The 14,522-nt window shown below is 35.0% G+C and overlaps 1 protein-coding gene across 1 annotated transcript in view; it reads left to right on the top strand.

Moving 5' to 3' along the window:
- Window positions 1-14,522, top strand: part of LOC131155873 (subtilisin-like protease SBT3.5) — a 65,593-nt gene that overhangs the window by 37,608 nt on the left and 13,463 nt on the right. The window contains exon 4 of the mRNA XM_058109323.1: window positions 14,053-14,144. Within this exon, the coding sequence (XP_057965306.1) occupies window positions 14,053-14,144 (92 nt within the window). The remainder of the gene's footprint in view (window positions 1-14,052; window positions 14,145-14,522) is intronic.

The following is a 14,522-nucleotide window of genomic DNA, read 5'->3' as shown; positions in this document are numbered from 1 at the left end:
ATCAAATTTCTTAAGCAAGCCTCTTATGTATTTTGACTGATTAATGAAAGTCCCAATTTTAGCTTGCTTAATTTGAAGACCAAGAAAGTAGGTCAACTCACCTATCATACTCATCTCAAATTCGTCCTGCATGCATTTGGCAAAGTCTTTGCATAACTCTTCATTTGTAGTACCAAAGATGATATCATCCACATATATTTGTATAATAAGAATATCTTCAATTTTAGCCTAAATAAACAGTGTGCTATCCATTTTTCCTCTAGAAAAGCTATTTTTCAACAAAAATCCACTTAAACACTCATACTAGGCCCTAGGAGCTTGTTTTAGTCCGTATAATGCTTTTGTTAGTCTAAACACATGATTAAGGTAATGCAAATCTTCAAATCCTGGAGGTTGTGCTACATATACTTCTTCATTTATAAATCTAGTTAAGAATGCACTCTTCACATCCATTTGATAAAGTTTAAAATCTTTGTGAGATGTATAGGCTAATAGCATTCTTATGGCTTCCATTCTAACTATGGGAACAAAGGTCTCGTCATAGTCTATTCCTTCTTCTTGATTATATCCTTGAGCTACAAGTCTAGCGTTATTACGTACTACAATGTTGTTTTCATCCTTCTTATTCCTAAACACCCATTTGGTTCCAATTACTGATTGGTCAGTGGGTTTAGGAACTAATTTCCAAACTTTATTTCTTTCAAACTGATTTAGTTTTTCTTGCGTGGCTACTATCCAAGAGTCATCACCTAATGCTTCATCTATGTTTTTGGGTTCCTCCTAAAATAGGAACACGTAATAGCTATACATATTTTTCAAAGAGGATCTAGTAGATACTCCTTGTGAAGGTTTACCAATGATTTGATTCTTTGGGTGATTTCTTACAAACTGCCATTCTTTATGTAGTTTAGATTGATCTAGAGGTATATCATTTGAGCTTGATTCCTTATTCTCATATTTTACTTATTGAATTTCTAAGTCTTCTAGATTTTGCTTTATTTCAGCTTCCTCAATATTAGATGGTTTAGAGAATGAATTTGCCTCATCAAAAGCTACATGTATTGATTCTATGATTATGAGGGTCCTTTTGTTGTAGACTCTAAAGGCTTTATTATTCAATGCATATCCTAAGAAGATTCTTTCGTCTGATTTCACATCAAATTTTCCTAAGTCCTCTTTATCATTCAATACAAAACACTTATATCCAAATACGTGGAAATAAGATATGTTTGGTCTTCTTCCTTTCCAAAGTTCATAGGGGGTCTTCTCTAGGCTTGATCTAAGGGAGACTCTATTCATCACATAACATGCGGTATTTACCGCTTCAACCCAAAAATATTTAGGTAAATTATGCTCATTTAATATAGTCCTAGCCATTTCTTGAAGCGACTTATTCTTCCTTTCAACAACTCCATTTTGTTGTGGAGTACGAGGTTTCAAAAAGTTGTTAGCTATTCCATATTCATCACAAAATTTTTCAATGTCTTTATTTTTGAATTCTCTTCCATGATCACTTCTAATATTTAGAACTCTGTAGCATTTTTCTTCTTTATCCAAGGACATTCTTTGCCATCCAACTAGTTTATCAAAGTTTTCCTTTCCTTTAGGGAAATTGTAGATTATTATTTTTTTTCTATCTTCAATTTTACTCTTAAGATCACATATTTTGGAGTCCTTTATATTTTCACCATTTACTTGAAGCTTTACTAATTCTTCAGGCATATTGTTTATTTTACACATAAGTTCATCAATAAGTGAGTCTTTTTCTTTTTCAGCTGATATTGAAGTCTCTAATTGGTTCTTTAGCTTTTCATTTTGTTCTTTCAATGCTATGTTTCTTTTGATTACTTTTATGAACCTATTATGCAAAGAAAATAATTCAGCTTGCATTTCTCTATATGAGGGCATGCTCTTGCATGAGTCACTATACAAGATTCATCACTAGACTCTTCTTCTTGTGAGCTAGAGTAAGAATTTACCTTGTCATCTTTCGCCATGAAGCATAGGCTTTCCACATCTTGATCACTTGATTCATTTTATGATTCACTTGAACTTCAGTCATCCCACGTGGTAGCTATTGACTTCTTGAGTCCGATCCCTATTTTGATGTTGACAAAACACAAGTATCTCATGTGTGTATTAAGTGCTTTTGAATAGTGTTTTTCCCTAATGCATTAAGAGAGTTTATTATATGGATAAACCTAGTATACATACTAGTGATGGTTTCTTCAAGGTTCATCTTGAATGCATTATACTCGCTGGTGAGCAAGTTAATTCAACTATCCCTTACGTCAACCGTTCCTTCATAGGTGACTTCAAGTTTATCCAAGATTTCTTTAATTGATTTACATCTCACGATTCTATCGAATTCATTGACATCTAGGGCACAATATAATGCATTCATTGCATTATAATTTATTTGTAGCATCTTTAGATTATTGTCAGCCATCTCTTATTCATCCTTAGGTATTTCTTTGTTATCTACATTTTTAGTGGGGATGAGGTCACCATGTGTGACTACTTCAAGGCTTTCCAATCCATGGTGTGAAAATTCATCAATCGCCTGTCTTGCTTGCAACTTCTATGTTCTTCAAAATTTGATTTCAAAGCTCATCTTTAAACTTGTAAATCTTATTTGAGACTTAAGAAAAATATTTTCCATGGTTTAAAAATAGGTCTCTAAGTCAACGATATTTCCTAAGAGCTTTAAGCATCAATATTGAATTTTGTAAAGTACTTACATGAGACTTTTAAAATAAACTTTCTAAGCACTAAGTCTTCTTGTTTTAACTTCCATTCTTTGGGTCCACTTTGAACTCTATCTTCAATAAACTTCATCATTTCTCATGTCTTTAAGTATAATCGTCAATCATTCTCTTTAGACACTTGAACTTGATCTCATGAACACTTTTGAAGCCTAACAACTTACTTAAACAAACAAGTTAAGTATTCTTAATTTGGTATCATCAAAACCTGAGATTAAGCCTTGTTAGGCCAACATGATTCATTTATTGAACTAGAAAAGAAATAAGATTGCGTTCTAGAGCATGGATTTCAAACTTTGGATTTGGATTTAGGGTGGGTTTGAATAAATTTCAATATAATTTTATATTACACCTTATTCAAATTCAACACAACTCCAAATTCGAATTCTATTCAAACATGGCGTTATTGTATTTCCAAATTAATTTGCATTCAAATTCCAAATTTCAATTGAGAATATTGGTGAACTTTGATGTATGTGTATAAAAATAAATTCCTACTAATTAATATGTTATAATACTAACATGCCAAAATTCACATATATTTTAACCAAACTATGGGATTGGTGCAAATTAATTTGGACATGGAATTTTTTTAGTAGGACTTTTTGAATACAAAGTTTTGTCCATATAAGCATGTATATGTCTACTCAAACACAATTAATAATAATATTAACTGGCCCATAGCCCAAGTCAAGCAAGCCTTCTAGAGTTGTAAATGCAATATAAAATAATCCATTTTCTCCTAATTACTAATTTTCCAACCTTGTGAGGCTACTAAGGTCTTCTCAGTGATTTCACCGATCCATTGTATCGAGTCTTTTACAAAGAATTGTTTTTTACCTTTCACACAGTTTGAGGTTGAAACATATAGATATTAACAAATGATAAATTGAATATTGCTCTGTTATAAAATAAAGAATTGATTTTTTACCAAAAGATAATTTTACATGATTACATGATTTGCGCTATATGCCAATCCGCTTTATCAACTTTTTGAAATGACATGTGCTCATGTTTATGTAGAAAAAGTTTTGTTCCCCCTCCCTAGCCTATGAATGGAGAATTCTAGGGAGAACACAAGGGGCACTTGAGAACAAAAGAGAAAGCATCCGAAGGAGAACTACTCGAGTAGCAAAGAAATAGAAGGAAATAAAGAGTGAGAGCAGAAGGATTTTTGGGGGGGGGGGGGAATGCTCTAATAACATTCAGAGGCAAGGAGATCCCTAGAGTCGCAGAGAAAGGAGAACAAGAAGTAGAGGAGAAGAAGGAAACAAAAACAAAGGCAGAGAAGGAGAAGTTAGAGACCTAAGAGGTTAGTACCCCTTTTCTTGACCTTATCTTAGTAAATTAATAAATTGTTTAGGCTGAATTATTGATGCAAGTTGAAAAATGAATCGGGTTGAATAGAAGTAGGCATATGGTTTTTATCTACCTAACATTTGTTCGAGTCCTAAGTCCCAAAATTTGAATCAAAATTCACCAGTTACGATTCCAAAATGCCTAGAAAAACCCACAAAACCCTTGCCTAAATTCTTGAACAGACTCGAAAAATTGACCCAAATACCACCCACAACCTGGGTTCATTGACCTGAATCCTAGTTGAACCAAACCTCGCCCAACATCCCAGACCCGAGTCACCTATTGACCCTGGCCCGTTGACTTAAGACCTAAAACCAGTCTTAAGCCTAGCCTAACTTTAACCAACCCAACTTAGCCCAGGCCAAACCAAAACTCATTATGTTATAGCCCAAAACCAAAATCAGCCCAACCCTAATAACTAAAGCCCAATCTGCCTATCTAGCACAAGAAAATTCCTCGAAGTCTAATAAAATAACTTATCCCCAACTAGCTTGAGCCCAACCTAACCTAGCCCAGACTAGCCTATGCCCAATTCCTAAACCCAACTGAACCTTAACCTGAGCTTAACCCTTACCCAGACTCTAGGTTAACGTAACCTTAATCCTTGTCACACCTAAACCCTAGGACCATGTTTTGCTTATAAGAAAACACAAGAAAACACCAAGAAAAGAAAGGATAATGTGAAAGAAAGAAAGTGAGATAAAGAGAGATTTGATTATGGCAGAAAACAAAATAAAGATAAGAGAGGGTTCACCTTTGGGATTCAATTTGAAATCGGGATCTAGAATCAATTCACAGAGAGCTTAAGGCTCTCTATCTTGCTTTGAATCGAGACCTGCAAGAAGAGAGAAAAGAGTGAGATTTGAGAGAGAATTGAGAGAACATAGAGAGATTTTAGAGAGGTAGAGAGAGAGATGTGAGAGAGAAGAGAACGAGAGAAAAAGTTAGAGAAAGAGGGAGAGCCTACCTAAGCACCGCCTAAGGTGGGACTGGTCACCGACAACCATAACTACTAGAGTGAGAGAGAGACTGATAAATGAGAGGCAGAGGAAGAGAAGCCTCAAGAGAGTTCGGGAGGAAGAGAGAAAAGAAAAGAAAAGAAAATGGAATATATATATATATATATATAAGCAGTCAAGTGACACTTTTTGGGTGGTGAGACGTGGCACATCCTTGTTCACATATTCTGGGTGATGTAGGCATGATGTCACCAAATGACATGGTGTAATCTAGGATGCCCGCGGTGCATTTATGTAGATGACCGAATTGCTGCGAAATTAGTAATTTGCATTCATCTCAGTGCCAGTAGCATAGCACCACGTGGAGGTGACGTCATGATAACATCACCCTGTCATGTGTCAATCTCCTATTTTTTTTTAAAAAAAAAAATGAAAAATGAAAAAAAAATGTCATTCATAGATGGGAGACACATGGCGAGCTCTGGTAGCTTATTCCAACATATTCCCTTGAACTAGATCAACCTAGCTTGATTTGGGCTCAACTCGAGTCCTCCTTGTTGAGCTGGTCAAATCGATTGACCCAGCTTGACCCAGTTCAACCTCCTTGAATTGCATTTTTTTTAAATTAAAATTTAATTGTTATTTTTTTTAATTCAAAAGAATTGAGAAAAATTGAGGAAAAAAATTAGAAAAATTAGGAAAAAAAATGGGGAAATATTCTATAAGCCCTTTGGACTCAAGAAATTTTTTTTCAAAAAATTAAAAACTTAAAAATTACAAAAAAAAAAAAATTGAAAAAAATTCTTTAAAATATTAAAAATCTTAGAAAAATTTGAAAAAATAGGGAAAATTTTGGATAATTCTTAGGATCCTTTTTGCTTAATTTTGGGTAATTTCTTAATAGTTTATCTTGTGTGGCTTACCTATTGCATGACTTTGCATCAATGTGTGTTAGCCCTTTCTTTTATATGTGTGTGTGTTCCTACATGTTTGTGTGTGTGTGTGTGTGTGTGTGTGTTGTGTGTGTGCACCCCTCTGAGGAGGAAGTGGTGAATTGGAGTTACATAATTGTCGGTTATTGCTTGAGGGGTGAGGGTTCTAGTAAAATCACTTCAGGCTTGCTCGATGGTGATATAGTAGACTCTTCTAGTTAAGTGCACGCCTTATATAAATGCCTACCTTATATAAATGCCTTATAGCTTGCTGGCCTTGAATATTAATTGCGTGTGTTTTTGAAATGAATTTTCCATAATAAATCTTCCCTAAGTTTGGGGATTATATTTTTGCATGCCCCTAATGTCACGTCTCGAACCCACTGATGGGTCCTAGGTGTGAATATAGTAACCTAACCTGTCTCTGTATCAATTAAACATACATGATACTACACTGAATATCTTCTCGGTCTTCTGCACCCAGTTCTCTACTACTATCAATCGGGTCCTCCCATAAACATCGAATGGTGCATGCTGGTGAACCTCTCTATGGTACAACTTGTAGCAATAGGAGAGTGCTCATGTATCCTAACACTTCGCCTGATCTCCCGCATAACCCACCTCGTCAAACCCTGAGGCACAGAAGGAGACCCATCACCCGCAGTCCCCTGGGAACTACTATCCAAGTTGTTATCTTTGGGCTCTATTATGAAAATAGGATAGAAATCGGTTAGACTTCCTATATCATACACAGTTAACACAATCATTGAAAGCTAATCATGTCAACTACTACTCTCATGGGTCCAGGCCTGTCCTACCATACCGACACGAAACCATCAATGGTTTGTTGTGGTTTTACTGAAATCATCATTCTAGGAAAAACACAGAACACCGCCAATGAGTCCTCGTCTAGCAACAAGACAACCCTCGACCTACTCTACCCATTTCCTATATCCTATACTCTGGTATGTACACATAGCTATGCCTAACCAAGTTTACAAGACCTAACAACCTGATTTTGCTCTGATACCAAGCTGTCACGTCCCGAACCTGTAGATGGATCCTAAGTATGAATATAGTAACCTAATCTGTCTCTGTATCAATTAAAACATACATGATACTACATTGAATGAGAGTCTGACCCTATGGGGTACACATACACCCTATACATATTAACATACATATCCATACTCTTCAAATATGTAGCAGGAATGTTATTTCTATACATACATCATACGATACAACGTACATTACCAAAGTCTATACATAACTAGGATCTACATTCCAAAATACCATGCATACCTCGATTCTCTACAAAACTCAACGATGACAAACCTGGTTACAACATCCATACTTACATAGGTACTCTACGTAGCTAACCGATACCCACACTTCCGGAGGCTAGGATGCTAGTTTTGGCTACCTGAAGGACCTGAAAAACATTTGTATATTCGGGTTGAGACACCTCTCAGTAAGGAAGAAAACAGGTTATATCAGTGTGTGACATACAAGTGTTATTTTAACATAAAACATAACATGATACAGTTCCAATATTTTCAAAATTCAGTTGCAATACATACAATACCAAACATACGGTCAGTGTCGTCACACTCAACCACATGATACCCTACAATAACCGAATCCTCACAAAGATACCATTGCCAGTACGGTGTCCACACACACCCATCGGTGACCAGCCGGAACAAACAGGTGATATTTCACACCCTCGGATATAGAAAAGGACACTCTTGCCCCACGGTAATTAGCCGAGACATGGTGGCAGTGTACGGTAATTAGCCGCTCCTAGCTGCTTTATAAAACTTGGAACAATTTTGGAACTCATGTTCCTATACTCATCAGCGTACAATAATTAGCTACCCCTAGCTGTTTTACAAAATCTAGAACATTACATACAATAGTTCATTCCACACTTATTTGAGCATACACAAATCATATCGTTTTCAGGTCCAGAAATACAGTTTAATACAAATACAGGTACGATCATCCCATTACTACCATTTTATACAAGATATGATTTTCCAATCAAAATAGAGATGATACACGAAACCCCAAAATTTTCCAAAAAATGTGATATGAAAATATCGCATTTTCACCTGATAGATTTTTCCAAATAATTAGCCAAAACATACATATGATCATAAACTACAGGTTTATCGATCCCGATTTCAAAAATAATTGATATAAACAAAATCCCCTTACCTTTTCCCGAATACCAAAATACGAACTCTACGTCTCCAAAACTACGAAACCGAGATACTAAAACCTACACAACGAAGAACAATACTTTCTTACAATACTATTCTCTATAGATTTACCGAAACGAAAACGAAATCAGGACCCTTATCTTGTTTTTGGGTCAAAACCCGAAAATTCTCAAAACGACTTTCTGATCTGCTAAAAATGTAGAGATTCCTCCCCTGATCCATGCAGTAACGTCGGATCGTTAAATCAAGCGACGAACAACAAAGAATCGAATAGAGAAGGAGAAATTTTTCTGGTGAGAGAGAGAGAGAGAGAGAGAGAGAGAGAGAGAGAGTTTTAGATTTCTTAACCTCTAAGCAAAGCAATAGGATATTTATAGCGCCTTTGACCCGGCCAATCTTGTTGATCAAACGACGCCTTCATCAATGAATCATCCACACATTTCGTCAATGAACCGGCTCCTTCAGCGACGAACCCTATTCCGATATTTTACAACACGTTCGGTATATCTTCGTCAATGAGGCTCTGAATTTCGGCAACGAAGAGTATGAGGGCCTTCGTCAACAAGAACAATGGCTTCGTCGATGAAACCTGCAAAATTTACCTTTTTATCCTTTTATTATTTATTCAATCTACATATCTCAAGTCGAGTTCTTACACCTAAGAAATTGGAGGTGAGGGGGTTTTTTTTTTCACAAAGCCTCCTAATATTTAAAGGTCACATAAAGAAACCCTTAACCTTTAATAAATTTAATAAACAATTCATCCTCAAAGGGATCATTAAAGGGGTGTGTCCTTTGTTGGGAATAAAGAACAAATTCCCGAAACTTGTGAGAAACAAAATAGGGAAAAATAACGCCAAAGAAAAAAAATCAATCACATGCACAAGACAATATTTAGGTGGTTCGGAAATTTTGCCTACGTCCACGGAGTTGCAGGGATTTCAATATTATCAGGAAGAAAACACAGAGAGTGCGGCGATACAATGCTCTCCCTCTCGCTTTCTCGCAGGTACAACCACACGAACCCTAATCACCCGAAAGCAATTCCTTTTATATGTTGCGTCTTCGCTCCATGGACTGAGCCTTAGGATAGAAATCTTTAATTAAATAAAGGTTGGGTCGTCATCCAAATTAAAACACAACTAGGCTCCACAAAAGCCCAACAAACCTCCCACTTGGAGACTAGTTCAATCACCAGTATCAACCACAATCCTCCTAAACAAACAATCCGTCATCCTTGCAACTCAACCTCCTCTCCTCAAGCTAGAAAACCAACTGAAGCTGCACACAGCTTCAGTTTCTCAATAGTAACACCCTTAGTCAACATGTTTGCTGGGTTCTTAGATCCACATATCTTTTCAAGTATTACCAGCTTATCTTCAACAAGGTAACGGATAAAGTGGTATTTTGTTTGTATGTGTTTCGACTTTGAATGAAAAGCCGAATTTTTGGCAAGAAAGATTGCACTCTAACTGTCACTGTGTAGAATGCTCATCTTCTGCTTCTTACCCAATTCTTCTAAGAAACCATGTCGCCAAATCATCTCCTTTCCAGCTTCAGTTACTGCAACATACTCAGCTTCTGTAGTAGACAAAGTAACAATCTTTTGCAAATTTGAAGCCCAAGATATAGCTATACCACCCAGAGTAAATACAAATCCCGTAGTACTCTTTCTACTATCATTATCACCAGCAAAATCAGCGTCTACATAACCCTGCAGTTTCAAACTTGCACCAGTGAAGCAAAGACATGTATCTGATGAACCCCTTCGCTCCATGGACTAAGCCTTAGGATAGAAATCTCTAATTAAATAGAGGTCGGGTTGTCATCCAAATTAAAACACAACTAGGCTCCACAAAAGCCCAACATCCTCACACGCCTTCGAGGATCCCAAGGTGAGGGTAGCTTTTGTTTTTCGCAGGGCTGCCCAATATAATGTGGATTGGAAATTGAAATAGAAAGGAAGAATTTGAGTCTTGATCAGTTAATTTTGAAGGTAATCCTAGGCTAATCAGGTATCGTCCATTGGATGGGTATAAAGGGGTGCTTATACCTTTCCTTTACATAATTGTACTCCTGAATTCGATCTAGTAATGCAGACTATTTACTATTGGTTTTCTTGGACCTAAGAATAGCTTAGAGAATATTGAACTGGTAGCATACTAAATAAATGTTTTAACCTTACCTAGAGTTAAATAGGTTAGCAGCGACTCCCTTGGACTATATTTTGACCCATTTCTTACCACATGCATTACCCCTTCATATGATTTTGAGTCCACCATTCGGCCGCAACAATACAAAAATGCGACTATCATATTTCGAGAGTTGACCCCTCCATGACTTTGTGACACTCTGTATTAAAAATTATTTAAGAAGATTAATGAAAAGGCTTAGAAAAAAGAAGAGGAACTTGCACAAGATCTTTATTGATATGGAAAAAAACTATGATTAGGTATATTTAGGGAAGTTTTGTGGGGAATTCTAATCTGTAGTAGGTACATTAATGTTAGTAAGAATATGCACGTCAAATGAATGATTAGCATGCATTAGAAATAAAGGTGGAGAGTCTAGGGAATTCCAATCATGTTATATAGAGGGTTTGAAAACAATTTTATCTTTTTGTATTAGTGGGGGATAAACCTATTAAGAATATAAAAAACTGAAGTTTTGTTTGAATTTTTTTTTTTGGGTAGATGATATTGTCTTGATTGGTGAAATTAGTGTCGGAGTAGAATCTAAAATAGATTTATAAAGAAAAATTTTAAAAATCTATAATTCATGGAATTAAGGAAGGTAGGGTAAATTGGAAAACTGCTTTAAGCTTGTTGTATGAGTAGAATACCCTTATAATTGTTTGAGAAAAGTTCTATAAGACTCGTGTCATGCAACTAAAAAATAACATATACAAAAAAGTATAAATTTTGGAAAATAAGAATGTTAAGATATTTGTGTGGTATTATTCAAACAAACATACAACAACAACAACAATAGTAACAACAACAATAATAAGCCTTAGTCCCACTAGGTTGGTTGAGTACATGAATCATTTTCTATCAATTTACCCAATCAAAGGCATTTTTTTTGACCTAATTTAAGAGTTATTAAGTCATTCCTTACTATCTATTTGATATTATTTTAGGTCTAACCTTACCACTTCTAATACTAATTATCTGGGGCAGTTGTGTTTGGCAGAAAGAGACTAGAAAATCCTAGAAATGATAGCAATTTTGCCTCAATTTGTGTGTCTAAGGTCAAAACCACTTTCAAACCTCTTCTTATCATTTCAAACTACTTTGAGTCATCTGCTGCAGACCAATTTGGTAGAAAGACAAAAAAATCTTGGAATGATAGGGATTTTATCTCGATTTGCATGTCTGATGTCAAAATCATTGTCAAACCTCTTTTAATTAACCATTTGACACTATTCTGAATCATCCGGTGCAGTATGATTTGGCAAAAAGAGACCAGAAAACCTTGGAATGACATAGTTTTTACCTCAATTTATATGTGTAAGGTCAAAATTGCTGTCAAACCTCACCTTACTATTTTGCACCATCCTGAATTACTTGGGACAGTCAAAAACAACAAAAACAAAATAGAAAAGGCAAAAACAAAAAGCTAGAAGAGGATAAAAAAAGTAAGAAGACTTGTCGATCCCCACTTTGCATCTTCGGGGTAAATGGCAACCGTTAAGGTCTCGATTTTCGTGCGTGAAACTTGAGACATCACTAGAAACATCGTAACCATCTTGGATGACTCTGGCTTACCTAGGAGGGACAAAATTGATTGAGAATGCTTCGATATACCAAAGATAATTTGAGGAAGGGGGAGCTTAGGATGTGCCTCGCTTTTTCAGTGAATTAACACCCAAAAAAGATTTGGTTTCAACAAGAATGATGATGATAATAGCAATAATCATAATAAAAATAGCAATGATCTTAACTGATTTTGACCTTTTGTCAATCTAGCTTGTAAATCTAAACAATGAAACCTATAAATATTTTTACTTGCAACATTGTGATTTTATTTCTTATAGTGGATGAAAAGGATAAAAATAATACAACATGTCTGTTGGAAATGGTTTGATCCCAAGAGGGGGGTGAATTGGGGGTTTTTAAAACTTTATAACTAATTTAAACATTTTTCAATTCACCATAGATCATATCTCATTTGATATTATAGCGTGTATGTAAAATGATTAAGCTATGAGTGTGAACATATACGTGCAACATATCTCTTTGAAATAAAAGTGTGCATGCAAATAATTAGAAATACGAATAAGCAAGCATACACATATGGAAATTTAAAGTGCAGTAATTAAATGAGATAGAAAGATACACACACAATATTTGTTATCGATGTTTGGCAAAACTAGCCTTTGTCCTCGCCTTGGACATACCCCCCAAGGATTACACTAACCTTACTCACTTAGACGGGCGGAGCAGAAGCCTTTACAACCTCTCCTTACGGGACGAGGTAAACCCCAACTCAATTACAAGACTGAGTCCAAATATGACCCTAAGTTATTTCTAAACCTTTTTGTATGATTCTAGTCTTTTAGGAAAAGATTTTCTATGAAGTGTGTTGGTCCCTAGGGTCTGTCTATGGTCATTCTGAGCATTTTATTCATGTCATGCAGATGCATGCATTATTACAGACCAGAGATATGTAAAAACTAAAATGCATATACAAATTAAAGCAGTTGTCTTCTTCTTATTTTTTTGCTTTTCTTTTTCCTCATGGAATGCGCCAGACAATTTGTTCTTTAAGCTCTTTGGGTTGCCATTTTTTCTTTACCTCATGTATGTGCTAAATCATAAACCTGTTCAAAAATACTAAATACACACATAAAATACGAGTGTTTTGTCTGCATCAAAATAGGGATCAAACTCAAAAAGTCAACAAAGTCTTTCATGGTTGTTCACCTATTAATATTTGTCCACTTGTTAAGAACACAAATAGCATCAATGGAAAATTAGAAAGTGATATAAAAAGCAATCCTGTACCTAATAAATTGCTTGCATGAACAAATTAAGGTTTGCATTGTGTATTAATTATATTTTGTCCAAAAAGGACAATGTGAATACTCAATAATAAATTCCATGTTTGAGTCCAAATCATCAATTTAGGTTCAAAGTTTAAAATGTGATATTTAAATATATTTTCTGCTAGTTAAGTAAGTTGAGCTTTTTAAAATGCACTTATTAGTGAACCTAACATTTTTTATTAAGTGAAGAGAAGATTTTCTATGATATTCTATATCCAAGTAAAAAGGAACTTTACGTCAATGTCTTTTCCTTTACACTCTTTTGACAAGCAACAACTAGGGATTATTTTTTTCTTATTTGATCAAAAGATTTGCATCATTATTGATTCCTTGATTTAAGAGAGAAAATTACAGATGGACTATGGAATGGTTAAAATTTTCACATAAAATCACATTTAGAAAGAATTTAAAGAACATTGATGAGAGTTCTTATAAAAACATGACTATTTGTCTTCCAAATTAATCCATGGCCCACTAAATGGCAAATTTGTCATTAAAAATGCTTAAGCAACAAGTTACTATCTACTCATTATATATGTGTGTGTGGAGTTTGATGGATATGAATGATAACATTCTCTCTTTTACTATTTAGGTCTATCATGAACATGGCTTCTTCAAAGATACTCCACATCAATATTCTCATCCTTATCTTGCAACAAAATTTTGTTCTTATCGCTCAATCAAAAGATGTGAGTAATATTCTTCTAAATGCGAGGCTTAGCAATAACTTGTTTTGAATATTTGTCATTTGTCTTACTTGTACAGGTTTACATTGTATATATGGGAAACATAATCCATCAGACATCTGAACTTGTTGAAGCCTCTCACCATGAGATTCTCACAAATTTGCTTGGAAGGTTTTATGTTTTGGTCCTCTATATTTATGTGCATCCATCCTTCTATGCAAGCACGCATATAATAAACGCATATTTTTTTAGGGAGAACAAATTTGAATTCCTAGAAATTTTTATCGCACCATGATGTTCGGTTGACCCTAGTCCTGTGTATGGCTGGGATGAAAATATGGGCATAAAAATCCCTTGAAGGCTAATAATACACTTCTTTCAAGTTTAATTGAAAAATGTTAGAACCTTTTATCATTTTTTTTATTTTTTATAACTAGTTAGCTATGTACCCATTTAATCGATGGTTTAAAGGGAAAGTGAAAGTGTATCCAAAATATTATTGTGATCCAATTGAAATATAAGTGATAACTGATATTGAAAACAAGCACT

This window comes from Malania oleifera, chromosome 5, assembly GCF_029873635.1.
Source record: "Malania oleifera isolate guangnan ecotype guangnan chromosome 5, ASM2987363v1, whole genome shotgun sequence".
NCBI lineage: Eukaryota > Viridiplantae > Streptophyta > Magnoliopsida > Santalales > Ximeniaceae > Malania > Malania oleifera.
This window is presented reverse-complemented; position numbering and strand designations above follow the sequence as displayed.